The 27,878-nt window shown below is 47.9% G+C and overlaps 2 protein-coding genes across 2 annotated transcripts in view; one reads left to right on the plus strand and one right to left on the minus strand.

Moving 5' to 3' along the window:
- DHX57 (DExH-box helicase 57) overlaps positions 1–19,086 on the minus strand; it is a 39,099-nt gene extending 20,013 nt beyond the window's left edge. The window contains exons 1-2 of the mRNA XM_041477003.1: positions 18,950–19,086; positions 12,802–12,903 (exon numbers count right to left, since the gene is read on the minus strand). Of these exons, the coding sequence (XP_041332937.1) occupies positions 12,802–12,829 (28 nt within the window). The 5' untranslated portion in view covers positions 12,830–12,903; positions 18,950–19,086. The remainder of the gene's footprint in view (positions 1–12,801; positions 12,904–18,949) is intronic.
- Positions 4,053–27,296, plus strand: ARHGEF33 (Rho guanine nucleotide exchange factor 33). The gene is made up of 15 exons (XM_041477009.1): positions 4,053–4,074; positions 7,342–7,391; positions 12,820–12,984; positions 14,594–14,715; positions 15,530–15,672; positions 16,627–16,686; positions 17,302–17,517; positions 18,144–18,273; positions 19,001–19,133; positions 19,883–19,966; positions 20,718–20,801; positions 21,526–21,674; positions 22,569–22,727; positions 24,400–25,153; positions 26,856–27,296. Exons 1-15 carry the CDS (start codon positions 4,053–4,055, stop codon positions 26,991–26,993), a joined length of 2,409 nt encoding a protein of 802 aa, XP_041332943.1. The 3' UTR covers positions 26,994–27,296.
- Positions 27,297–27,878: the final 582 nt, after the last annotated feature.

The raw sequence follows: 27,878 nt of genomic DNA on the forward strand, positions 1-27,878 counted from the left end.
GGCTGCTGGAGGGGAGATAGAAACAAAAGGGGGAAATACATCTTTTTGCCACGATGGAGGAATCTGGTGGCTTTAACACCTTCAAATTGTTCTCTGGGCTTTGCTTTGGACATATTATTCTGACTAGATGAGAACTGCAGGAGTGTAAATGAGTTTTAGTGCTCAGCTCTGAAGAAACAAGCACATCTTTGCCATTTCTTGTCCCTAAAGCAGGGGACCTGGGCTTGAATGGCAGGCCAAGACAGCCTGGGAATGGCTCCATGTGACTGGGTACTGAGCCTGGCCAGTGGGGAGCTTGCAGAGGAGCAATAACATCTCCTTGTTGATGAGGGAACTACCCTGTGGTGGCTGGCATGTCAGACCTTGGAACCTTGGAATTGCCACAGGTGGAGGCCTGGTAGTGGTTTCGGAAAAGAGCTTCATGGAGGGCTTGCACTTGCTGCTGATGTGCACATGGCATCATGCATATGTATACAGGGAGGGACTCGCTCAGGACTGAGACAAAAACAGGAAAGGGGGGGGGGATTCTCTCCAGCTTTTAACTGCCTCAAGGAGGCTGGAAAAGATGGAGTCCAGAATCTTCCCAGAGGTGCACTGGGTACAAGCTGCAGCTAAGGGAAACCCTGACTGGATGTAAGGAAAAATATTCTTCAGGACTGGAGGGCCCAGAGGGACTGTGAAGACTCCAGTGTGGGAACTATCCAGACCAGAGCTGGACTGAGTCCTGAGGAAGTTTGACATTACTCTTGATTTGAGCAGGAAGTTGAACTAGAGCCATACAAGAGCTCCTGCTCACTTTGATTCTGTTGTGAGTTTAGGACTTGTCCACTGCCAGCAGAGGCACGGTTTGACCAAGCAGCCCCCATCCAGAGTCTTAGGGCCAAATACCAATCCTATTTTCCACCCCATTTTTGCACCCTTTAGGCACAAGCCAGACTGTTCAGCCAGCTCAGGGTCCCTGAAATCCTGGTCCCTGGTGAGGACGATCTTAACAGCTTCCCCACCCACAGCTGGGGGGAATAGAGGACAAACCTGCAAACCAGGGCAAGGCTCATGTTCTGTTCCAGTGATGAGGAAGGACTGATTAATTTTGCTTCTTATATTCAGCAATTCAGGAGAACTAGGGAGAGAGAGGCAATGTTACATATTCACCAAGTACAGCAGTGAGCCCTAAATTCTGGAAAGTAGCCAATGTTAATGCAATTATTTAACATAACAAAGAACCAAGGGGTAACTCAGGAAATTGCAGGCTGCAGATAGAGGACACACAAAGACAGTTACTTTGGTAAAACAGGTAAGATTTTCTGGACCCACTTAACCAAGGTCAACCTACTTTGCAGTGCAGTCAGATAGCAAAATTCCTGGTTTGCCTGGAGCAGGAGGGGATGGCGGCATCCCCGGTGCCCCAGTTTCAAAGACTCACTCTGAGCTCTGCAGAGGACACAGACTGTGCTTAAACATGTCCTTAATAGAATAGTCAAAAAATATGCAAAAATGAAATAAATAAATTTCAGCAAAATGCTGTTTTCTTTGTTTTCAATGAAAACAGAGGAGGTTCATATTTCTTACATATCTGTTTTGTCTTTCCTACTTGTTCCTCTTCCCCCAACATTGCAAAAACAATTCTGAATTTTAAAACCAGTTCTCTGTTAAGCACACTAGTCCTAGTTCAACAGCCCAGTCTCAGGAATTTTCTATGGTGCTGACTAATTTAAACTGAGAGCAAAGTTTTAACAGCTCTGCTACTGAAGTTGAATTTATAAGTCTGTTTTGCTCAGAGACACACACTTAAATATCTTGGCCTCAAAACTTCTAGAGATTTAGCTACTTTGAAAACAACTCACATTCTTGTCATTCTCTGGAATACCTAATAGCAAAAGAGAATTTTTTTTTTTTTTTTTTCTGGAGAGGGCTAGAGCACAGAGCATAGGGTGAGAGGCTGAGTGGCTGGGTTTGTCCAGCTTGGGGAAAGGAAGGCTGGGAGAATTCTATAGCCACCTGCAACTACCTAATAGGGGTTGTAGTCCAGACAGCCAGGCTTTTCTCACAGACACAATGAAATGACAAGTGGCCATGGGCACAAACTCCAACCAAAGAGACCTTGATTGACCATAAGGAAAAAATTCTTCCTCATAGAAGCAGTGTAGCCCTGGTCTGCAGGAGCAGAAAGGTTGAGAATTCTCTAACCTGGCATATACTTAGACCTTGACTAGGTGTGACCCTGACCTGGTCTAGCTTTGGGGTTAGCCCTGCTTTGAGTCGGGTAAGTCCAGAGGTCCCTGCCCATCTAAACTCTAGTGATTCTAGGAGTCTTCAGAACAAAAAAATAACTGCTATACTATCAGCTGATTGAAAACAGATGTAAAAAACTCTAAGATTTATCTCACTGTGGGAACTTCCCCAGCCTATTTGTACAAATCCCACTTCAAAGGTCCCTCCACCCTTGCTCAGGTTTTCCACACGCTTCACCAAGCATGTTCTCTCTGTCCTGAGAAGTCAGTGTATCTTCTTAGCAAGTGATCTTAGAAACAGCTCTCTTACAAATAAGTTTATTTCATTAACCCTCAATCTTAAGATGATGCTTAACTTCAAGTCCCTCCAGCAAACAGCTCTCTTACAAGTAAGTTTATCTTTTCATTAACCCTCAATCTTAAGATGATGCTTAACTTCAAGTCCCTCCAGTGCTGTGCTGGAAGCCTTTCAGTCCACATCAGACCCTCCAGCAAGAGGCCAGCTGGGTATTCTGTGGCACTGGTAGTGTCACCACTCTCCTCTCCTGGAAATTCCACACTCAAAAGCTCTCAGGTTTAATGTGTGGGGCCCAAAGCTACACTGCTGACTGCACCAGAAGCACCTGCTTCTGCTTTGATTTCCACTAGCCACACAGGACTCTTGCATATTTTGCAGTTCTCCCACCTATTTAATGCTCTGTGCCTTTCTCTGTGCATACTTCCCTGAACACATCACCCCAGACCTCTCTGAACCACCTTGGCAGAGCTGTGCCAGCAGAGCTCTGTGCCATAATTATGCTGGCCGCTCCAGTCCTGTTAGCAAAGCCAAGGATGACTCACATCAGCCTTCTGCACAGCTGTGTCCAACAGGAATGGAGGCAGGAGGTTGTTCTAGAGTCCTAAATCACATCTGGTTTCCTAGTGAGGCTGGACAAAAGCAGACTTGACTCAAACTCTGGGAAGTGTGGATGTGTGGCAGGGCCCGTGTTGATAAAAGTGTGAGCTGGTACAATCTATTTTCCCTGTCTCTGCCCATGTCATTAATCAGGCATCAGGGTCCTAATCCCAATAGCAGATGAATGATGAGGTGCATTACCACGGGATTGGCTTGGGCACAGCCTCATGCCCAGTTATCCCTGGTTCCCACAGAGGCCACACCTCTGCACATCGAGGTGCCTTGCAGCACTCCTGTGTCTCCCAGTCAGGGAGGCAGTGGACAAGTGGACAAGAGAAAGCAGGACAAGTGCCTCCTAAAGTGCTAGCAGAATTGTGCAGAAGCATTCTGAAGGCAGTATTTTTGTGGCCCAAACACAGGTGTGAAGCAGATTTTGGGTGACTGGTTTCATAGCAAAAAACTGACTCTTGGACACAGAACACTCATGCAAGGTGTTCATGTGCTGTTCAAACTACAACATATTTTGATTCAGTGTTCATAAAGAAATTATCTTGCTGAGAAAACAGTCTCTGTGGGACTACATAGAACCTTTTAGTCACCTGTCCATGGAAGCACAAATGGCCTTGGGCTGGGAGGGAAGTGTTTGTAGCAGCATCCACTCTGTGGAGGCACTGTGAACACAAACAGGTCTTTAGGATGCTTCATTATCTCTCAAATCCCTCCTCCTTTCTCTGTTGTCTGAACTTGGAGCAGCTCTGCTCAATAAACCCTTTCTGCATCTTTCTGCACTCAGGGTTCAGATCAGCTGACCCACCCCAGGGCTCATATGTGGGCAGCTCTAAGCCATGGGATGTTCCCAGTGACCAGCCAGAGCCCTCCAGAGTGAGGACAGGAGTCCCTGCGAGGACGCACACCCCATAGCAGCCATGGACACAAACAAACACGAAGGTAAAGCATCCTCTTATTTCACTTCTTGCTAGTATGAAAGACAGCAAGAGAGAAACATGCTCTCATAAGAGCTGTCTGCTGGCCACCAGCCAGGCCCCTGAGAGCACCTCTCAACCATGGCAGCTGTGGGCAAATGTTCAGTACTTTCAGTTCTTAGAAATATCTGGGGGTTGACATTTTTATTTCTTATTTTAGAACCATCTCCCTCTCCTCTCTGGAAAATACTCCGGAGACATATGTAATGTCCAATGTGGGAAGTCATTCCTTTTCTTGCCTCGTGCCCCATTTCTGCCTTAGGATGTAGAGAGACTTCTGACTGTCCAAAGCGGTGTTTTACGTGAGGGTGCTGTGATGAGGATCTGCTTCTCTCCCCCATGTGCTTTGTAGAGAGGGGTTCCTGTTTGTATTGGTGCCACAACACAGATATCTGCACCAATCCCAATCTTGCAAGCACCAAGAAATCCAGGCCATCAGGCGACATAGCAATCAGTCCTTGCTAACATTTGCTGCATTCTAGAAAGTCTGCAAAGCTCAAATCCAGGGCTTTAGTGGTTACTGACTTCTTTCAGAGGAATGTGGTACTTGCTTTCCACCCCAAACCCATAGTGTTTTGCATAGTGTTTTGCCTTGCCACCTCAGAGGCACTGTGTCCATATGGTGAGGAACTCTTGGAACTATGAGCAGGGGGAGCATCTCTAAGGAGTGTCCACAGCTGTCAGCTCAGGAGAGAGACTGGACCACCTCTTTCCCTCTTAAAAGGTGCTTGGTGGTGCCACTATTCATGGCATAGTTATCAGAAAAGTTAATTTCTCTATTATTATTATGATTATTCTAATTTGATGAAATTAGGTCTGTGTACCTAGGCCCTTACACTACATCAGGGTGAAAAGGAAATTAACTCAGGGATTTTTTCCAATTAATTGTTATGCCCTCATGGGCTGCAGATGTTCACTGCAGAAACTGGGAGATCCACAAAGTCCCTTGTTTCCCACAGTGAGACTGTGAGGAGCCTCCTCTGCTTCAGCTCTTTGCAGTGACTTTATAGAAATGATCTGTGTTTTGTCTGGGTATATTCAGAGAGTGCTCATGGCAAAGGTGGAAGTAAAGTCACAGTAGCAGTGATCCTCTCCCCATCAAGAGCAGTTCCTCACTTTTAGTATATCCAAGGACATTACAGAGTGATGCACAATCAAATCCACATGAAAGATCCCTACAGATCTCTGCAGGACATGGCTCAGGCCCTCTGTGTTTTGTATCAGATTGAAAGACACCCAAAGAAAATTTGAGGAGGCTCTCCTTTGCGGTGCTATGCTTCTACCTGACACCTCCAGTCCTTCACAAAGCTCTGCACTCAATACGCCCACCCATGTTGTAAAAAAAGCATCTCCTTGTCCTCCCAGCACCTGGTTTGTGTTGTACTGTTAATTCAGAAACATGTCCTCTTGCTCTCTTTGAGTCAGTCCTTACTATCCCACAGCAAGAGCCCAACAGAACTGGCATGGGCCTCAGTTTCCATGATTCAGAAGAGTCACTGTACACACAGCCCCAGCTCCAGGCATCATGAGAAACTTCCAGCCAAAGGTCAGTTCCTAATTCATGTGGTTGCAGAGAAAATCTGGAAAAAAAAGAATCAGAAAGGCCAAAGCTGAAGATGAAAACAACCTGTAATTTAAAAGTGGGACTTGGTGCAGGCTGGCTGATGAGTTCTGACCCCAAACAGCTGGCAGTTTGGAGTCATAGTCACTACTTCTCCCAATCAGCCTGCTGCTTCTTGTTTTCCCTAGGAGGAAGCATGAGAGGATATTCCCCAGAGGCTCAGTGTCTGACCCAGCTACTCAACCCCACAGCTGAGAGAGCCACTAGCACAGGCAGGAAGTGGCACATGGGCAGAGAGGAGCACACAGCCTCTCTGCCTCTCCCTTCTGCAATTCATTGGGGAATTTGCTCAAGTTCCTCTGAATCAGGACAAATCCTAGAGACCAGAACAGGGCCATTTCATAGGTGTCCTTGCTGGTAACCCACATTCCCCCTCAGGGGTAAAGAAAATCAGAATGGAGCTATGCCTTGTATGGCTCTGACTTCCAGGCTTCAACTTTCCACTGGCTGACTGTGCAGAGTCCTCCCTGCATGCTTTTCCAGCTTCTGCAGGACTGCATTTGTGTGGTCTTAAAGGCCCAGCTTGGAAAAGCATCAAGTATCTGTAGCCAGCATGGAAAGAAGGAGCTTGGCTTCCCCTGGAGTTGGGCATGGGGTTAATGGTCATGTCTGTGACTTAACAGCAGAGATAAGTGAGGTAAATCCTTGGAGGCAAGAGAAAACCCATCTTGTGAAGTGGCATTCCCAAGGGGAGGCAATCCAGATGAGGAACAGAGCAGCATGGTGTTTTCTGGGAGTGAGATCCAGCCAGGGAGCGTGATGGAGGGAATAACATCGTGGCCATTGGACTGCAATTGCCTCAAACGGCAACGGCAGCAGAGCCAGCAGAGATTTCTGTTGGACAACTGAAGGTTTCTGCACAAGACAGTTGGACTACATGGCCTTAAAAAGGTCCCTTGCAACTCAAATGATTCCATGATTCTAGGATTAATGCCTAGAGATAATGTCTCTGCAGTGTCCAAAATACTTCTGCAAAATAGATATAATCTCCTCCATCAGCTAAGTCTGTTTCAGCAATGTTAGGTTGTACAAGATCAGCTGGGATCACCATACCACAACCCCCCAGGAATGACAAAACCAATGAATAGGTGTTATTTTGGGAGGTTAGAAAAGACATGATTACTGCTTGGATGGCATTGTGACAAAACTTCAAATATACAGATAAGGTATTTTGCCTTTTGTGGAGGTAACAGAAATATGTACAGATATAGCAGAGGATAAAATTGACTGTTTCAGTAGAGAAACAGACCAGTAATGCTTTAGGACAAAAAAACCCTGTTACCTAAGGCTGGTTCACAGAACTATACTTCACAGGGAGCAATTTAGTCCTAATTGCACATACAAGCTTTCTCACTTCCTTGCATGGATCATCTCTGGCCAGACAAAGGACAGCAAATAAGGTGAATTTAACATCTGAATTTAGGTGAGTCATTCCTATTTTATAATTGCAGTTTATTTTATAAACGATATGGTGTCCAGACCTCCTAAAGTGAGACTTGAGTCCTTTAAAACTGATTTGCTCCTCAAGAGGGACTTCAAACCCTCTGTTCCAGTTATTTATAGCAGCCATTATAAGTCATTTTAATTGACTGAAGTTCTTTATTCCCACAGGAGGGACTGAAAGTGTGCCTGTGAGTACCCCTGCAACACAGATTTCCCAGGTAAAGATGAGCAAAATGCCCTAAATATCTCCAAGAGTTTAAAGAGTTACTAATATATAAACAGTAGTTAAAAGCTAAATTAAGTTGAAGGAAAAATGTAGGCATTTACAAGGAACATGGCAACCAAAACGTGCACACTGCATGAATAAATATCACACATCTTGGGCCTCATCTTAAAAAGACCTTTCAGTAAAATTTCTGTGCTCACAACCAGTTGTATTTAGATAGGTGATTTGTGAGCTCAGCTAATTAAGCAACTGACATTATTAGCGCCAAGTAGAGAATGTCAATTACTGAGTTGGGGGGAGATTTCATGACTGAGCTTTGATGAGCTTTCAGCAAACCTGATGAACTGTCCCAGGAGCAATGATCTGTTGACTGACATGGGGCAGGGGTGCCTTATGCAGCTGGGGCCCAAGTTATCCTGGCAGCCTCCCAGCTCCTCAGACCATGGGGTACTCTTGCCTGATAATCCAGAGCAGCCAGAGTGTTGAGTCTTTCTGCATGTCTTTGTCTGGCCTGCCAGCTAGAAGCCCTGGTGATCAGTTCCTCCTGAGCTCTGTGCCTTGTCTTTGGGCTAACATTTTTGCTGCAGTTGGACACCACAGATGCTGTAAATTTGTCTGTTACCACAGCCCAAGGAGTATCCATCCTGTAAGACACAGTTTCAGCCTTTCCACAGTGATGTTTCCCACTCATTTCCAGTCTGCAGGAAATGTGACAGAGTTTTAAGCGCTTTAGTCCCTGGTTTGGTTCAATATGGAACCATAATCTGAGCGAGGAAACACACCCCTGAAGTGGAAATCCAGACTATTTGAGACCTCCCTTGTCACCATTGCAACACTAATGTCCGTAATTGCTTGCAAGTGCACCATGGCAAGTGGAGAAGGCACTGCTTTCCATGAACTACCCAGCACTTCTGTCATCTCATCCTCTTTTCCCATCCAGACAGCTCCAAGGGTCCAGCACAGTGCATCCAACATGCACGTAGGACTGTGCTGGAAACACCATGCACACATGTTGCTTTCCAGCTGACACGTGGGTACCTTAATGAATCCTTACATGTCAGTCACCAGCTGGCTCTTTCCTTCTGCTTCAGCAAAGGCCCTGAGGACAATGCAGTTGCCAAAGGGACTGCACAGATGTGGAACAAGGGCTGATGAGTACTTGCAGCTCCCTTTAAGTCATCGTTCTCTTCTCTACTTACTTTGCTGCTCTGACTGTATTCCTACCATCCTTGCCTAGGAATATATATGCTGGATATACTCCTAGAACCAGCTTCTTTGCCACTGTAAATCACTGCAGCTCTGCTGCTTTCCTGCTATGAGGCACTGCAAGCCTTCCTAATGCTTGGCTGTAGGAATGGACTGCCCTTAAGCACAGGAGTTAGTAGCTGTTCTAAAGATTTGTTGTTTCCTTGTAAAAGCATGCATCATGCAACTCAGAAGAATCAGATCCAGGGCTTGTGTCAAACACTGGACTTTGTGCCAGATTGGTTTCAAGCAGTGTCCTCAGGCAGCCCTCCTTTGAGATACACAATGTCTATTTAATTCTTCAGACCAGCCCCAAAAGGTGTGCAGTGATGGACAGTAGATAAGCTGGGGAAGCGCCACAGACAGTACTCCTGGTTGGAGTGGCCACAGAAGGTTTTGCTCTTTTCAAGGACATATTTATAATAGCAGAATTGTTCTGTGCAGTATTTCTTTATCATGAGCCTGTTTTCTACTGGTTTTGACAGGCTTCAGCTCAAGGTCCCAGACAGCAGGTCCTGTTCTAGTGTAAGGACTTAGGCAGCTGCCACGGGTGCAGATGCAAATGGCCATCCCTGTGGAGACAGAGACCTGGACAGCATGGCCAGTGCTGGGGGAAACCTGTGGGGACACAGCTACTCAGAGAAGCAAGGGCTCCCTCTCATCCTTTCAGTGGCAGCCAGGACAGTGACCCAGCTCACCAAGGCTCTGCCCTCTTTCCATCCCACTCCTTCCTTCCATAAACCATCCCCATCTGCTGTCCACAACCATCTTCCCTGGACTGCCTCAAAGCCTGAACAAATCTTTAGGCTGCAAGGACCGCTGTTATCTTTTACAAATGTCTCAAATTGCTGGCACCCACCAAGAGAGAGAGGGGGGGACTCTGCAGTTTTGCTGCCTCAGCTCCAGGAAGCAGCATCAGTCCTGTGCACCCTTTGTGAACAGCATGGTTTTTCCACACAGAGCTGAAAAACATCAGGGCAGCAGGTGAAATAGGAGTCATGGGGCCCAAGAAAGACATAACTACAGACACATGGCACTGGATGCCTCACTGCTTTGCTTTGTCAGGTTTGAGGGCCACAGTCCAAAGGCAGATGGGTGCTGAAATCTGTACTTGGTACTAAATTATTTAGATGCCTAAATGCTTTTTTTGAACAGTTGTTGGACATGTTCAAAGGACTCCCTATGACTGTGCAGATTCATTTATCCTCTAGGCATTAGTTCCATTTAAGTTATTGTTTCTTAAATTCTACAACTTAAATTACATCTTTACTCCCATGAATAAGTGAGCCAGGGCAACACATTACAGTTTAACTGTTGCTGTATTACACAATCTGTCTTTTTTGGTATGTGTTGCACTTAGAAACTTTAGAAACACAGAGTTGGCTTGACTTTCCAGAGGGTCACAAACCTGTGAAGTACCTCTCTGGTCCTGTAGGCATAGGCCATCCCTGTGGAGACAGAGCCTTGTCACTTTGCCAAGACATGGGCAGGGCCTGATACCTCGATGGCTTCCATCTGTTTCAACAGCTTATGGGATTTAAAGGATGGTTTTCTACAGCTTGCTTTTAGAAATGAGCTCAAACTAAAATCCATAGCTACACCATGCTTGGCAAGAGTTTAAAGATAACATGCTGTTCCTGTACCACGTCACTTGATTTTGGATCAACTCTGCATCCAATGCAACAAGAATGTATTTCCCCTCTATGCTAACCCTGACCTGCTCAGGGTTTCAGCACTTCTTGTTCCATCATTCAAGCTCTGTGGCTGGTTGGTGTTTCTGGCTGCATCCATCCCTCAAGCAGCAACACAAGGATGCATTTCAGTGTCTGAAACAGCCACTGCTGAGGAAGGATATATGGGGCAGGATAGACTCAGGCTGGGCTCTGGAGCACTAGGCTGCATGGGGCTGAGGAAGGATATATATGGGGCAGGATAGACTCAGGCTGGGCTCTGGAGCACTGAGATGGATACACAAAGAAACTAAGCTAGCACCGTCACCACAAAAGCAAGATTGGCCAAAAGCAAATACCAAAATAACAGGTCACTGTCTGCTCTTAGATGCAGAGGATATTTTGTCCAGGCTCTAATCCAAGTCTTTCCTTATGTTGGCTGAACTCTGCTTTCATAGAGTGTTTCAGTGCACATGGACACCAAACTCTCTGCAGTGGTCCACTTTTGCTGATGCTTTGCAGTTTCTTACTCTGAAACCTCAAGATCAGCAACGATTCCCATCCCTATACCCTTCAAAGGATCTATGTAGTTTAGCCCCTTTCTGGAAGCATCTGAGAAGGAGATGGCCTGGTTTGTGGGCAGAAACACTTCATTTTCAGCTTACTCTCCCCAGATTATGTCCTCTCCTATCTCCAGGGCCAGCTCCAGGACTGCTCCACTGCTAGCAAGACTTGGGGCTGTGATATCTCCATCCCGAAGCAGATCTTTAAAATGGATAGCATAGGTTAGAATGGAATAGCATATTCCAGTTGGAAGGGACAAATCCAGCAAATCGACCCTTTTCACTTGGAGGGCAGTGTGTGATGCCCAGCCCTGGTGCAGGCTGGCAGACAGACTGTACCTTGGCCATGTCAGCTCAGGGGGAAAGTGTGTCAAGCACCGGCGAGCAGGGATGGGAATATTAACATTTTGCACAGTCACAGTACTTTATAACCCTTCCTCCCCCTTCTCCAGGCACATATGTTAGGATGTCTGATGATGCCACAACCATCTAGGCTGAGATATCAGAAGCAGCATGGTCATTGTCTGCCCTAAGCAGCCCCTCTAACCCTTCAGGCTACATTCACAGGTCACAGGGTGACACTGTGGCCAGGAGGGGTCGGGGAAAGTGTTCAGCCAAGGAGTCCAGAGCTCCAGCTGGCTTGAGGACTCAGGGTTGTCATCCTGCTGAAGGAAGATGTCCTCAGCCTCCTGCTCCCCTCTGCACTGTCCCAGTGCCTGTGGTTCCTGTCAGTCCTGCTCCTCCTACCCAGGCACTCTGGAAATGCGTGTCCAGCCAGATCAGAGTGGGGGCTGTGGGGTGAGCGCTGGGGTAGGAGCGGGGATGGCAGGCAGACATCCTCTGTAAAGACACTGCCAGTCTTGACCAGAGGAGGCTGGTGCATGCCATTGCCCCGAGGTATCGGAAGCCATCTCTGCTCCATTTGCAGGACTCAAGCGCCTGAGTTCCCGGGGTGGCTCTCCGCTTACCACCAGTGCTCCCGTTTTGGACTCAGTTTATAACCAGATGTTAGGCCGAATTTCTGTTGTAAAGGTAAAAACCTCTGTGCCGAAGCGCCTTGGGCCGCGACCTCGCTGTGGGCTTTGTGCAGGCAGGATGAGCCTCGCTCACAGCAGTGGGGGCAGAGTCCAGGGTCACCAGCCCGAGCTGCTCCCAAGAGGGCATTCCCTGCTTAGCTCTCTGCCAGCTGCTGATCCCCCCTCACTGCCCACCTCCACACCTGCCTTGTCTGCTTGCTCTGCCAGCTTGGCTTGCCCCAGTCCATCTCCTGCTTCACCCAGCTATCACTGGCTGCCTCCAGCTTAGGTAGTGAGCTCTTCCAGCAGCACCAGGGCCTCTAGGGACAGAAAATAGAGAGAGTGGGCACAGCGTCACTGTATGCCAGGGGAAAACCTCCTGTTCCCTCCCCAGCACAAGTTACAGCTGCCTCCTTCCATGGAAAGGGCCCGTGGCAAAGGACAGAGCTTCTCCACAGCCCTTGGAGAGTGAGGGGTTAGACCTGTGTGGGGAGAGTACCAGCCCCATGAGCACATGTGGGAGGAGGACTTGCTCAAAACCAGACACGTTCTTGATTGCTCAGCTGCTTTGGAGATTAATAATCTGGCTGCTGTTATTGCAAACCTTCTTGGCATGTTTCAGGCTGTCCTCTCCTACTATAGGCTGACAGGCTGCAAACTGCCAGGGAGCCTGGAAAAACTCAAAAAAGTTTTTAAAAAAAGTCTGAAAAAGGGGCACATTGATTGCCCAAGACAAACACCTCCTACTCTGTACTGAGGCTGCAGCAGGGGCCAAACCTCTCCCCATGTTTCCCAGTCATGAAAGGAGGAGGAGAAAGAGAACAGCACCTTACAGGATGGGTTACACCCAGCCTTTGTGACCTTGGGGGACACAAGCACCTGAGCCTGGCAGGAGGGACTGAACCCACCTGTTTGTGCTGCTGTAGTTGCAGGCATTAGCCTCTGAGCTGAAGGCGGGTTTCACAGAAGCAATGCAGGAGCTGTCACGCATCCAGCATGGAGAGTATGCCCTGGAAGAGAAGGTCAAGAGCTGCCGCTGTGCCATGGAAGAGAAGGTGGCTGAGATGAAGAATTCCCTCAACACGTTCAAGGTAGGAGTGTGACCTGTGGGGAGGCTGCATGCATTCCACCTGAGCTTGCCTGGCAGAGGGAAGCATTCCCCTGCCTCCATCAATGCTCCCTGTTTGCAAAGAAAATGAGTGAGCAATTGTTTTGGATACACCTGGAGTACTTCCTTTGGCCTTGGGTCTCCCCTCACTGCTCCAACTCACAAGTAACCCACACTCTGGCCTATTTAGCCTTCTTGACTGGCCATGAGGCAGTGCTGAGACTTTCCTGGGCACAAAGCAGCCCTTGCTCTGGGCTGCACATGCCATGGGTTTATGGCCTGTTCATAGGCTACTGCTGGGCCACTGTCCCACACCTCTCCCTGGGTCAGGTCCCCTGCATTTCCTGCAGGAAGCAAAGCCACTGGGGAGCAGCAAATTAACACAAAACCCTAAAGCCTTTTGAAGTCGCATTTCCACATGGCTGGGAGGAAGTGCTGTCTGGTTTGATCTGGCTCAAGAGGATAAAGACACAGGGCTGGAGAGACAGCCTAGCAAGAAGGCTTGATGTACACTTTAGACCAGCCAGTGTCTCCATGCAGAAACTGGATGACGAGGCAGGCAGAGGAACTCTTTTACAGTTTTTATTGCAAATTTTCCCCAGGGGGTTTTGCTGAGTCAATAGTACCTTGTGAAGATAAAGGGGGCTGCTTACTGAAAAAGCCCATACTAACCCTGTGACAGGGAGACACATGGAACCAGGCAAAAGGAGCCCTCGGTGCCAGATGAGCAAGGAAGAGAACAAAAAGGGCAAGGGCATATCGGAGAGATCTCAGAGCAGCCAGACACAGGGTTACCCACAACATTGTCATAGGGGAAAGGGGGATTTAAAATGCAGATACAATTATGCAAGCAACAGAAGGGGCAAAGGCTGCTCTCCCTCTGCCTCATGCCCATGTTGGCTATTCAAACACTGAGCTCCCACTGAAGTCACGTCCTTGCTTGGGGGAAATCCTTTGGTTTACATGAAACTCTTGAGTATTTCTCCTCAATCCTGCTGCTCACATTCATGGAACCTGCAGGGACTTGATGCATCAGAGCTCTACATCTGAGTAAGACTTGGCTGAAACTGCTTGAGGGAGAATGGACAGGGAGGATACAGAGGGCCTAATTTTCTTAGGAAACCAGGCTAAAAGGGCAGATCCATGGCCTGATTGGCAAAAGCTTTTATGTGTGAGTGCTCGCACTGGGATCTGAACCACATGCAACATGTGAATACACATGCTGGAAAACTGCAGAGGGAAATGTGCTCCCTAAGGCCCACCTCCAAATGCCATTAAGGGCAGGAGTCCTCCCAGTGCTTTCAGCTGGTGGTGGATGAAGCCCTGAGTCTCATCTCCCACCAGTGCCTTGATCATGTGGCACCACACTGGCTTGGGTGAGTTGCCAGTAGAACTAAGGATCACCATGTTGTGCCACATTGTGCATGGCACATGTCACACGTCCTGGCCTTGCACAGGAAGTGTGTCTGACTACAGAGCCACTCCCCACAGCACCCTGAAGCACCTTTTGTGCACACCAGCCAGCATTCAGAGCTGTGCCACGTAAGGCTGATGGGCACCCTGGGAATGCTGTGCTTTTGCCTGTTTCTCAGGAGGAGCTCAGCGATGCAAAGTCAATGATTGAAGAAATCAGTGCCAAGCAGGAGGAAATGCAACAGAAAATTGAGCAGCTGCAGCAAGAGAAGCGGCGGGAATCACGGAAAATGAAAGCTAAGTAAGGGCCCAAACTCCAGGGTCGTGAAAATGTTAATTAGCAGTGGCGTCCATTTTGTTCCTTTCTGTATAGCATAATTTCTTAATTTTTTTCCTGGCTGAACATGTGTGTCAACTCTGTTTATGACCAGAGATGCTTCAGTTCACCCCAGGCTCTTAGACACACACCCCACAGACCAAAGACAGAAGAAAAATGCTAACACCTCACTGTGATTCCAAGAACAAAGCAGCCCCCAGCAGCTCCCTGGAGAACCAGGGTCTGGCGGAACAGAGACCCACTAAAGCCATGCTGGGGCTGTTGAAAGTCAGAAGCCTCCACCATTCAGACAACAAGCTTCCAAGCTTGCAGGACTCAATGGGCAGGCATGCTCTGCTTTCCTTTCACCAGCCTTTTCTCCTCTGAGCAGAGTCAAAGAATGTTTTCACACTGCTGGGCCACACTGATGCTGTGATGAAGCAGACAGTTGTCCAACTTGGTCCTAATTAGCCTCCTTCTGCAAACAGAGTTTTGATCATGAGTCTATACAGCTGCCTTGGTGCAAACACTGCAAATCTAGGCTAGCCCCTCAGCTAATTAAGCTATTTAATTAGATGAAATATGCTCTGCAAAATAATAGATCTGAAATAACCTTCTCCTGTAGCCAGTGGAAGTTATTTCCAGAACACTGTTCATGAACTGCCAATTCCATCAAAGACAGCTCCTTTCCTGGTCTAGAGTCGTCCTATTTCTGACAGTCTTGACCACAAATGTAGTGTAGGAGCTTCAGCTGTAGCATTCAGACTTTCCAACCACCTTGTTCTTTGTGTTTGTACAGGAGAGCACAGAAGGATGACCACGGGTCACAGACAGTGCCAACACCTCTCCAGGGCAGCCCGTTTCGATCCATCAACCTCCCAGAACCTGTGCTGATTAATGAAGATTTTACAAGTCTTTTACACAACGTGACTTATGAAAAAGGTAAGAAACAGAATAGGCAAATGCAGTGCCTTCCTCAGGAAAAAAAAAAATCAGAAAAAGATCACTGGGGTAACCTGGATTCAGGAAGTATTTGCTTTGCAAACACTGTCTCAACAGCCATTTCTTGCCTCCTCCAAGAAGAGGGATACAGGATCTTCATTCCTGTAGTGCCAGTGGCACAGATACAGAACTAAATGGAGGATCACACCTTGATGAAGAAAACACTGTTAACTGCCAAACACTTGGAAGTTGGAATCAAAGAAAAGGAGATGGACCAGAGCTTTTTGTTCTATAATTAAGTCTGGGGGTCTAAGCTGGTCTATCACTCTCTTGCTGTTCAGACAGGAAGATAATTAAAACATATCCATTAAAAATGTCAACAAAGACAGAGATTAGATGAAAACCATGTGCTGTTTTCTCCTCTGTTTTGCTCAGAACCTGTCAGTTGTGGCCCTCCTCTGCCCTACACTCTGAGGTGGCACATCAGCCCTCTCCCTCACATCCCTCTTGCACAACCACCTTTCTCACCCACTTCTCCCACTGCTCCTTTCTTTCCAGTCTCATCCCTCTGCTCTTCAATAAGCTCCTTTCCACTCAAAATATCAGCCCTGTCTCTGTGTCAGGTCTCCATCCTCTTTGTTCTGTGTGGAGTACCTTCTACCCAACATGCACCTGCATGCCAGGAGAAGCCAAGGCTGCTCACATTCCTCTGCAGTCACACAGCACTGAGCACAGCAGGGACCCCACATTATCTGTCTGCAAGGGCTACTGAAACACAGACTTGTGACAAGAACCCAGCAGAAAAGATCCTCCTTACAGAGGAGTCCAACAGGAGTGTTTTCATAGCAAAACTGTAAAAGACTGGAGGATTTTACCCTACTGACAGGGCTTGGCAGGAAGAAGCAAACTCTACAGTTGTCTTCTGTTGCTAAAGTTCCCTTTGTTCTTCAACAGTGTCTGACACCAGGATCATGCCCATGGGAGAAGGAGGTGTGAAAGTCATAGCAGGCCCAGGTAATAAAACATCAAGCACCAAAAGACAGCAGAACAATGATTCAATTAGAGTGTTTGCTTTACTGGTCTGAAGAAATGCTTTCAGGGAAGGCATTTCACAGGGATGTCTTTCACTCTGCCCTGTACCTCCACTTTCCTACTTGCAGCTGAGATATGAGAGCAAACCTGTGTCCCTGAAGTGTCTCTGGTGGTCAGTGCCAAGGATTTGGCAGAGAAAGCCTTTCTGCTGTTGCTTTCTCAGATTCTAAGTGCTTTTGCAGAAAGGAAGAATTGAAGCTCCCTGGTGTGACAAAGAACAGTGAGAGCACTACTTTTCCCACTTGGGAAGAGAAGGTGTTTCTGCTTCTCTAACATAGGTCTAATTTTGGATCTTATTTGGCTTGAAAATAAACACTGGAAGAGAGCAAACCTTGTTCTCCTGAAGAGCTCACCAACCTGCACTTCCTTTGTAAATTAACTCTACAAGGCTACAACCCTTGTGAAGCACAAAGAATGCTCCAAATTCACCTTCCAGTGCTTGAAATGGATGGGAACACAGCTTAGCTGCTTGCTGCAGCATAACCTGTCAGAGAGATGCTGAGATGTCAGAGTCCATAGACCTGTCTGTCATTGCAGGAGCAGCCATAGAGACAGATGACAGCCTCAAGCCTTCCCTGGCAACAGAGGGACAGTCAAAAATGCATCTGCCATCAACAGTATGGAAGCAGCCCAAGGACACCAAGGACTGGGGAGATGAATACATTTCCAAAGAGCAACCAGAGAGAGGGAAAGACATGGGCCAAAGCAGATACAGCTCAGCAGACAACATAATATGTGAACCCTCTTTGGCTGGTAAGCAGTAGAAAACTCTGGCTAAAAGAGAGAGGCTTAAAGCTGGTGTGAGCTGGCTGGTGATCAGCATCCATGGAGGGAGACACACAGGCCAGTTTCTGATACTGGGGGGAATCTCTCAGGGCCTCACGCTCCAAGACCTCTGGCCTTTGTATTTGTTGGGCTGTGTGACTGACAGAATCACTCTGTACCCAGGACAGCCCTTCTCCTTTCCAAGACCTCTCAGGTTCAGAGTACTGATGGGATTGCAGCAGAGTAGTTGCTTAAGTGGGTGAAAAATACAACTGCTCATTCTGCAAGGTTTCTTCAGGATTTGAAACCCTGATATGAGTTGTTTTGCCTTTGATTGCTTGTTTTGTTATTCTTAGGAAAAATTTGTGTTCATTGGGGGAATTTCATCTGCTTTGGAGCTTTCTTAGCAAACTGAGGCACTGGTCATGGTTGGGGCATGGTGTAGCATCAGGGTGGAGTTTTACATTTTGGGTAGAGAAGACACAAAAAGATGAGACACTGATACAATTTTTAAACAAGTTTCTCCTTTCATGATCACTTCATCAGTCCAACATGTAGCTGTCCTTGAGGTCAGTATTTTCTTATTTTTAAACTTAACCATTATCTTCTGGAAGCCAAAAGGCAGAACATCGCCTTGGAGCTACTGGAGTCAGAAAGAAAGTACGTCATCAACCTTTCCCTAATCCTGAAGATCAAGGCCACACTTCAAGGGCCAGATGTGAAAAGAAGCACCAAAGAGAGAAGGTATTTGATGTAATGTGCTCTCTGTCTTTTGGAGAGTTTTCTTCAGTCAGTATTACTCCTGCATTATTGCCTCACAAATTTTTCTTACATCCACACAGAGATTTTTGAACACTTAGTTTATTTCTAGTTGAAAACTGGAGGCACTGGGAGATTTTTGCAGTCATTAAAGACATTCCTGCCTGTCCCTTGCATGTTGTCCACCATCTTCATTCTGATTCTGGGTGAGATCAATGTGAATTGGCAGAAAGGCAGTAGCACATTTTGACCAGCTCTGCATCAATGGGTTGTCTTGTGAAAGGGCCTGACAAATAGGACAACACAGAAAGCTGGGGAGCTCTCCTCCAAGCTCTCAGTGGGATGGCTCAGGGCCATGGTTCTGCATCATCAGCCACAGCAGCATTGCCTGGGGCTTTTTTAGTGCGGCTAATTCTGGTCAGCTACTCAATGCATTGCAAGGAAAGCCTAAGGAGCTTTCAAAACACTTGATCAATAGCAGCTGGAGAGGGTACTTGCATGTACACAGCAGCCAAAACAGGACCCCCTGATGCAGCCAGGGCTCCAGCCACAGGAGTTAGGAACGCCTGCACTATTGTAGCAACGATAGGTGCAGTCAACATTACACGTGCAAGGCTGTGCTGACTACTCAGGAATGCCCACTTCAGCAGATTTCACTTACTAGGGATGAGGTTTTGCTCTGTGTGACCAGTCTGATTTGGTCTCCCATCAGCTTTTTCCCCAACTCTTTGCGGTTCCTGGTGCAGCAGCATGTGGATTTACTGCACGCTCTCCAGGAGAGAGTCCTGAGCTGGCCACGACAAGGCATCCTAGGAGACATCTTCCTGAAGCTGACAAATGATGAGGTATGTTAAAGACCTCTCCAGAATCTTCTGTCATGTTTCATTACGTTTTATTGAGGTGCAGGTGGACTGAGACACTCTGAACAGAGGGGCTGTGCCGTGCAGCTGTGGCCTGAAGGGCAAGACCTTTCAGTAACCCCCTTGGAGCACAGTCCTGGGGCATGGCAGCCCCTTTGGTGTGCAGGGCTCCCACATGCCAGACCCACCTGTGGGCAAGCAGCCTCATAGCACAGCTCCATAAATTACATGAGACCCAGACCTGCTGGCAGGAGCCACACGTGAGCCTTGACAGCTTGAATGGCTGTATTTGCAGTGAGGGTGTCAAAAGAGAGGGGTTCTGATGCTCCCCTGCCCCAATACACCTTGCTCAGAGTTCTGACAAGCAGGTGGGCAGGCAGAGGCCCACATGGTTTGTTGCACCCATTTCTATTGCCCGTGAGCAGCAAGGATGTGTAAAAACTCATCTGATACTTTATAAATTTTAAGAATCTTAGATAAGAAGAGCTTCTTACTGCCCAGCCTCTCTACCCCTCCCCACCAGCAGTAAAGCTTCACACACTGTGCTCAACAGCTGAACACATTTTATAAAACAGGCTTTCCTGAGAAGTTCCAAGCTCTGAAGGAGTGAAACAGCAGCTCCACTGCATTGGTGACCTTGCAGCAGTGATGGTGGGGAATTAACAGTTTGGCTGGCTCTGTGACCAAAAATCTCTGTTAAGTTTGTGTGTTCTTTTCTCTTTCTCTGTTGTAAGAATAATTTTCTGGATTACTACGTTGCTTACCTGAGGGACCTGCCAGAATGCATCTCTCTGATCCACGTGGTGATCCTGAAGGAGGTAAACTTCCTGCCTGCTTCCCAGCACGTAATGGCAACATGCAAAGATCTCTTCCTGTTATGCCTGCCCATGACAGGACTCTCCTGCCAATCCACTTGTTCTGTTTCCTGGAGGTTGCTGTGGCTGACTGGCACCTACAAAAGGCAGCATTAACACCTTCCTCACTGTCTGAAAACCAAAGCAGCTTTTGTGCTCTGCCATGAAACAATGTCTCAGATTAAACCTCCCAAAAGCTAGCCTATGCACGTGCTATCCAGACTTTTCCAGGAACTGTTTCCTGGAAATGGAGGACTCATCCAAACAGAGAGATTGAACTTTATAGAGAAAAGAGTCTTCACTTTCAGCTTCAGCTATTTGGTTCTGGATTCTTGGTTTAAACTTGTAAAGTTAAATATAAAGATAGTTTAAAGTGAAATAACCTAACCCCATTTGCTTGCTTCCAAGATATTTTAATTTAGAAGTCAATCTCATTTTGTTCAATTAATTTGAGCCTAAACTAAGAACTTCATTCTGGGCAACAGTGTCTTCTTGGGGTTTCACTGAAACTTTTAACTAGTGCACTTTCAACATGCCCCCTTACTGTATTAGGCTGAGTGTCCCTAGTACATAATCCCCAACCTAAATGCCTGGTGTGCCCCTGTGAACTGTTGTAACTCCTTACAGCATAACTACTCATTAAATCACAGAACCACCTGGAAGGAGATGTGTTTTGTGGGTGGAAAAGACTCTTAAGTCACTTTCTCTATTTCAGGTAGAAGAAGAAATCAAGTCTGATCTCTACATTCTGTTCTTTCATATAGTCCAGCGAATCCCTGAATACCTTATTCATCTACAGGTAGGGCCCCAGGATGGAAACTGTGTTGTTGAACTCTAATCACATCAGGTGACTTTTAACTCAGAGCTGGTATTTGGGGCTGTACAGGTACAGGGTCCTGACAAACCCAGTGGATTCTTTGAAGAAAAAACCCAACTTTTAAAGGGAAAGCCAGCTAACAATAGGTAAAGTTTCATCTTTTTCACATAAGGCTTGCTTATATTTGCCAGTTTGTCCAATTGGCCTGACAGAAGCAGCTTTTGTCCCCTGGGAAGCCAAAGGCTCTGCTGTCTGCTGCTTTGGGAAAACAGGAGGCCAGAGATGGGGCACATCTGAGAGGGCTCCTAGGGCCTGACAACCTGTCCTACAGTGAGATGGCTGATAAAAAGAGCTCTGGTTCTCAGAAGGCTTACCTGAATTGTACTGAAACATTTCAGACAAGGCAAATACACAGAAAGCAAGCCCTAGAAAATCAAAACATTGGTTTATTCATCCTAAGCTAAACTCAACCAGTGCATCACCCACACATCCCATGATTACATTTACATGGTTCCTTGTGCATTTGCACTGGACTAGTGGGAGGCAGGCCCCATCCAAGTCCCTCTGAAACTCATGGTGCCGAGCAAAGCTCCCCCAGGGCAGTGCCATGAGCACTCCAGAGCCCTAATCCATGGTTCCAGTAGTGCCTTCTCCCCAGAAAGGGTCAGGACAGCCTCCAAACAGCCTGCTCTCCTCTGTGCCTCAGAATGTCCTGAAGTTCACGGAGCAAGAGCACCCTGACTATTACCTGCTGTTGGTGTGCGTGCAGCGCCTCCGGGTTTTCATCTCACACTACAGCCTCCTCTTCCAGTGCAATGAAGACCTGCTGATACAGAAGAGGAAAAAGCTGAAGAAGTAAGCACAACATCAGCTCATTCTCTCTGTCACCATGGAAGGGAGGGGTGGGGGAAGCCTGGCAAACAGGGGGTTTAGGTCCAGGCATGATCAACAGGCACATTGCTCTGTTGAAATAAAACAAAACTCTTTGCATCTGAATGCTGGAGAAGAACAACTGTTGGCATTTGCCCTCCAAACTGAGGTCAGATTTGGGGTGGGCCCTTCTGCCTAACTCTGAGAGCAAAAGAAAAATCACTTCTAAATCCTTTTATATAAAGCAGTCACATGTTTCGTGGAATCATTTGATTCCTTAAGCTGGTGGCAAAGCCACTCCCCAGTGGGAAAACACACGGGGATTTAGCTCTGGCAGCTCCAGGCCCTGGTGAGGGTGAGGACTGTTTCCCTTATGGACTGAGACTCCAAAAGAATGGTGTTATCTTATTTTACTGGGGGAGGAGGTAGGAGAAACGAAAGCCTCCCATAACCTGTGTGAGTTGATCTATGACAGAAATTACCCTGAATGTAGATTATCAAGGTGCAGTTCAGAACAATTCCTTGAAATCAAGGTTTTTTACTAAAATCAGAATCTGGTTGCCTTTGCTCTTTGTGATGATTTACCCGAGGATAGGACAAGATCAAATTTCAAGGGAAGCTTCCAAGTATGGAGGGTGGTAAAGGGCTGGAGCAAATTGCTGGGGAGGGACTGCAATCAGGAGAGGTGTTAAGAGCACCATAGAAAGCAGGATGCCCTGCTGGCTGGAGCAGACTAGGTGGAACAGGCTCTTCCTTGGGGTGGGCAGAGGTAAACAGGAATATTAAGGTCCCTTCCAGTCCTGTTTTCTGTGATTCTACATGCTCGTGCTCATTCCCTGCCTTATTTCTTAGCCCGACGATGGATTTCTCCTCCCTCAGGTCATCCCTGGTGAAGCTGTACAAAGGTCTCACCTCCCAGTGTACAAGCCAGGAGGTTTCTCCAACACCCAGTGCAGCATCAATGCGGGACAGTGGGATCCACACTGAGGAGGCCATACAGTCATTCCCAGCAGCACCTTCCTCTGGCACAACCACCCCGTAAGCCTGTTGTCCTTGTGGGCAGCTTTCAAAGTAGGCTGAAAATTCTCTCCTCACCCACACCATGCCCATGACAGCAGGCAGCTACAGGCTGTAATTTCCAAAACCACTCCCTGGGTATGGATAGAGAGATGAAGGGCTGGCTCCATCCTGCTGTCCCCTACTGTGTGGTTTACAAGCAGGGGATGTTTCAGAGCTCTAGCCAGGGCTGCCTGCTAAGGCAGTACATCAGGGAGGACATGAATTTGTTTAGGCCTGACAGTGGTGTGCACAATAACACTGCATTATTCACTGTCAACATTACAAGAGCTGGGAAACAGGACAAAGGTCTCAGAGCAGGGAAAAAAAATACTTTTCCAGACAGCACATAACTGAATGATGTGATTCACTATCACAAGATACAAGTACAAAATGGGTTCAAAAAGACGCAAGACTAAGACAGACAGGGCTACCGGTAACACCTGGAAATCTTCACAGAATCACAAAATATTCTGAGTTGGAAAGCACAAGAATCATTGAGTCCAACTCCTGGCCCTGCACAGAACCATCCTCAGGAGTCACATAGTGTGCCTGAGAGCTTTGTGCAAACACGTCTTGAACTCTGTCAGGCTGGTGCTGTGACCACTGTCCTGGGGAGCCTTTTCAGTGCCCAACTACCCCCTGGGTGAAGAAACTTTTCCTAATATTCAACCTAAACCTCCCCTGACACATCTCCAAGCCATTCCCTCAGGTCCTGTCACCAGAGAGAAGAGATCAGTGCCTGCCCCTCTGCTGTCCCTCATGACAAAGCTGCAAACTGCAATGAGGTCTCCCCTCAGTCTCCTCCAGGCTGAACAGACCAAGTGCCCTCAGCCATGCCTCATATAGATCCCCTTTGACAATTTCCAGCCTGACAGGTGCCAAATGAGATGATGATCAGAGAATCACTCTAGACTTACCTTTATTCTTATGCCAGCAATTTGTGGCTATTGTGCTTTCTTATCTTGTTTGATACTAACAAGAATTTGACTTTGTCATTCCCAGTCCCCTCTGTTAGCAGTGTTGCAGATCAGTCCTAAGCCTCCTTCTCCCCACACTGCCCAAGCCAATCTCCCTCCTCTCACAGACAGATTGCTCCAGGCCTCCACCTTGGTAGCCTCAGCTAGCACCACCCCCACATTCATCCTGAGCTGAAGACTCAGCTGGAACACATGGAGGGTAGGAGCCCTCCAAGTACTCCTGACACATTGTGGGGACAGAGTCACTTTACCCAAAAGTGAAACCCAGTCCACCTGAAAAGACAACCAGACCACAGGAAAGTGAGGCACAGCTCCTACACTGCAGAGAAAGAAGGAAAGTTAGAATCTAAAATGCAGATGAGCAGGAGAGAGATGGAGCAGTTGGCTTTTCATCTCAGTTGCTATTCATTTCATGCTGTAGAATACAAAAGTCAGACAAAGCTACTGGATAAGCAGCTCTGCCTGCCTCTCCAAGTTTGGTCCTCCTAACCAGCCAGGCCATTTCTGTAAGAGACACCTCTTACTGTTCTCCAAGACAGGAGAGTACCTTTTGGCCATAAAATCAACACAATAGGGCTGGGGGAATGAAGGGGTTGGGGGGAATTTGTCATGCTGTCTCTGTCATCCTTTAGTATTCCACTTCTGTCTGTTTTGTTTTGGTTTTTATTTCTAAGGCATTTGATGCCGCAGATGAAGAAACCCCAGCCGACAGTGATGGAGAACATCCAGGCTGTAAAGCCCCCTGACTGGGAGATGGAAAGCAGAAAACACGAGAGGCCAGAGAACATCCTTGCCTCCTCTCAGCTGACAGAGCAGGAACTCAAGGCCTTGACAGCGCCCTTGCAATCCATCCCAGAAATGGAGTACGAAGCGCCACCGGCTGACGCGGTGGGGAACACCGAGAGAGCCATCAGAACCTCTGTGGAACTGCTGCAGGATGCCAGGAACTTTGCACCAAGCTACGAAGAGTTTGACTACCCTGGGGAGGTTTTCACCATGCCAGGCCCCTACGAAGATGACACCTTCCAAAACCTTGCTCTCTTTGAGAACTGCTCCCCTGCCTCTTCCGAGTCCAGCTTGGATATTTGCTTCCTTAGGCCTGTGAACTTCACCTCAGAACCGGAGAGGACAGACCATGCCTTGCAGCCACTGCCTAAGAGCTGCACTCCCGTGAGCAGCAGCACCTACAAGCGTGAGATGTTCCACAGCAAAGGGAAGCAGCTGAGCAGGTCCCTGAAGGAGCTGCCGCGCAGCGCAGAGGGCGTGAGCACCAGACTCTACAGCACACGGAGCAGCAGTGGGAGCCGTCTGCAGCAGAAGCAGGACAGGAATGTTCAGCCTCACATGATCTCAGCCTCATCTCGAAGCTCCCAAAGGAGCTACTTCCCCCCACAGAGAGGAGCGGGTGAAAAACCGAGCTTTTTGGAAGTAAGGAGGCTTAAATAGGAGGAGGAAAAAAAAAAAAAGGCACACGGTGGTGCAGCAGCAGCAGCAGGAGAAAGATCTGAGATACAGTTAGAGTAGAACACGCCAAAACAGCTTTCAAGCCCACTCATTCCAAGACCTCAACTGCATGCACATGCCCAAGGGAGGGACAAGACAGCTCGTTTTCACACACATCTTCCCCAGGTTGAGGTGCACAGCTGGCTGAGCTAGAACACCTTTGAGACAAGGTAGCCTCTTGTGTGTCTCCACTGTCACTGAGCTTCCCCCCCAGGTGAATGTTCTGAGCAGGTCACAAAGTTTACACATAGCTGCTCAAAATTAGTGCTGTGCTTGGCACCCAGGTAAAGAGGTGCCTTTCCACCTGCTGTGAGGAGTGCTGGGTAAGTGCTGGATAAGTCATGCCAGTGTAAACCAGCATGACTTGGCCAAGCTCAGCCCATTTACACCAGCAGGGATCTGGTCCGTAGGTTTTGTTTCACCTGTATTTGTTGCCTGGATTGTACAGACCTATGCCAAACTCTGTGTGAGAACAGTCAGAGCCCAGCAACTGTGTCCCTCAGAGAGGACATGGCAAACGGCACTGTAACCCTTCAGGGACACCAGGTCCTGCAGGAGCAATGTTTCTGTAGTTTGCAGTGACTGTTCAGAGTCAGCTTTGGGCTGTCACAGCCAAGGAAGTAGAGGCCAAGGAAGCAGAGGCCAAGAGTGCTCTGAGGTGCTTAGACAGGAGACTGTAGATGCAAATGATGATGGGAGATAGATTCCAACAGCCTGACTGAAAAGGCAGCAAGGAAACTTCAAAAGAAAAGAAAAAAAAAGCCTAGCGAGTGAAGAAGGTGGTAGATGGTTGATCAGGGGAGATGAAGCAGAGGAGGAAGAGCCACAGAGACACAGGCACCCCAGAGAAAGGGGCCGATGAGCTCTTTGGCACTCACCTGCACAGAACTAGGGCCCAAAGCTGGGTGCAGATGTGGAGCTTGTCCAGAACTGCAGGAGATGTTCTCCCCCACAGTGCAAAGGAAATCACCATGGCAGTGGTGGGCAGAACTGAAGTGAAGGGTCTTGTCCAGAGTCTTGCTGAGAGGAGCTTGGCCCTCTCCTGAAAGAGGGATAGATCTTTCAGTGGCACATTTACCACAAGAACTGAAGTGAAGGGTCTTGTCCAGAGTCTTGCTGAGAGGAGCTTGGCACTCTCTGAAAGAGGGACAGATCTTTCAGTGGCACATTTACCACCATGTGTGTGTGCTAATGAAGCCCCATAGACATAAAACTGTGCAGCAGCAGAGACAGTAGAAGAATCTTTCACACCTTATGACAGCTCCAAAGCCTGATGCCTCCCTGCCCTAGGGGAGAAAGGAGAGGGTGGGAAGTTCTTCGAACTGCCCAAGCTGGCTTGCTCCCTCAGTGGCAAAATAAGCTAATGAGCTCCCCCTAAACAAAAGGCTTAGCAAGAAAGGCTCCAGTTCCCTCTAACAATGCTTATCCTTCTATTCCTCTGTCACTGCCTCAGCCCTAGAGCCAGCAACAAGCTCTCTGCAGAGGTACCAGTGTTGCTTCCCAGCCTTGTCAGCACCTCCTCACCCACCAGGTCCCTCCTAGCACAGAGAGAGAGAAATAGAAAGAGAGAGCAGGGAACAAGAATGTGAGGTTGCAAATGCTGGTTAAATTGTCTTTTCCCTTTTAGGAGCTCCATGCAGAAGACAACACCAGGTTCTGCCAGAAGGATGACAATGAGCAAACATCCTTCAGCGACCACAACCCGCGGCACGAGCCCAAGGGGGGGTTCCGGAGCTCCTTCCGCAAGCTCTTCAAAAAGAAATAAGCAGCCCCAGGAAAGGCAGGCCACAGCCAAAGCACAGCAGTGCTTCCCCAGGTCCCCGAGGGTGGAGACAGACAGCAAGGCCCCAGGATCCCCCTGACTAACACAGAGGGTGGAGGGTGGGGGAGAGGAGACTCTCACAACTGCCTTACAAATGCATCCTGCTCTTTCTAGCACAGGGCAGGGCCAGGCTTTGGGTTGCAGTGGAGCTCAACCAGCAGGTCCAATAAGCACAGGAACTTGCTAGCTTTCATCTCTACCTGACTGAACTTCCCTCAGTTTTGGAAAGCTTTGGCCAAACCCTAATATCTTCTCCTCCCCTCCATCCCTCAAAACTGCTTGATTTGCCATACATCTTTGCTCTTCCAAACTCAAGGCAGGTCTTGTTTGGCCTCAGCCACAACAGAAAGGTTACCTTTGCAGCCCTGGCCAGAAGTCTAAAATTCTCTTCTTTCCTGTACTTTCCAAAAACCCACCATCAAAGATGCATTCCAGGAGGCCAGCTCGCATTACAGGTGGTTTGAGAAGGTCTAAGAAGCGTCAGCTGAAGCACCTGAGTGTTGCACTGCCTAATCAGCTACATCCTTTCTTTTGGACTTCCATCACTCACCAAAATCCTATTTCACCTTTTATGTGAATGCTGTTTTCCTGAATTGTGTCCTGCTATAGGAATCACTGCTTCTGCTCTCAGAATCGCCCGTGTCTCCAGGCAGGTGATGCAGGCTGGGCCCAGGGCCTGCCACAAGAGACTCTTCTCCACCTTATCCCCAGTGTGGATCAGTGTAGACACTGGTAGTGCCAAACTGTTCTGGCTCCTGGTCTGTAACACACCTGGAATACACTTTGCTAACTCTTTGGCCTGACACCCTCACGAGCCCCATCACGTGC

This window comes from Pyrgilauda ruficollis, unplaced genomic scaffold (genome assembly GCF_017590135.1).
Source record: "Pyrgilauda ruficollis isolate IOZ18807 unplaced genomic scaffold, ASM1759013v1 scaffold4, whole genome shotgun sequence".
In the NCBI taxonomy this organism is placed as follows: Eukaryota; Metazoa; Chordata; class Aves; order Passeriformes; family Passeridae; genus Pyrgilauda; species Pyrgilauda ruficollis.

Coding starts and splice junctions, on each gene's coding strand:
- ARHGEF33 (XM_041477009.1), top strand. CDS start 4,053: ATGGACACAAACAAACACGAAG. Junction 17,518..18,143: donor ATGTGAACCCTCTTTGGCTG/GTAAGCAGTAGA, acceptor ATCTTCTGGAAG/CCAAAAGGCAGAACATCGCC. Junction 22,728..24,399: donor TCCTCTGGCACAACCACCCC/GTAAGCCTGTTG, acceptor TTTATTTCTAAG/GCATTTGATGCCGCAGATGA.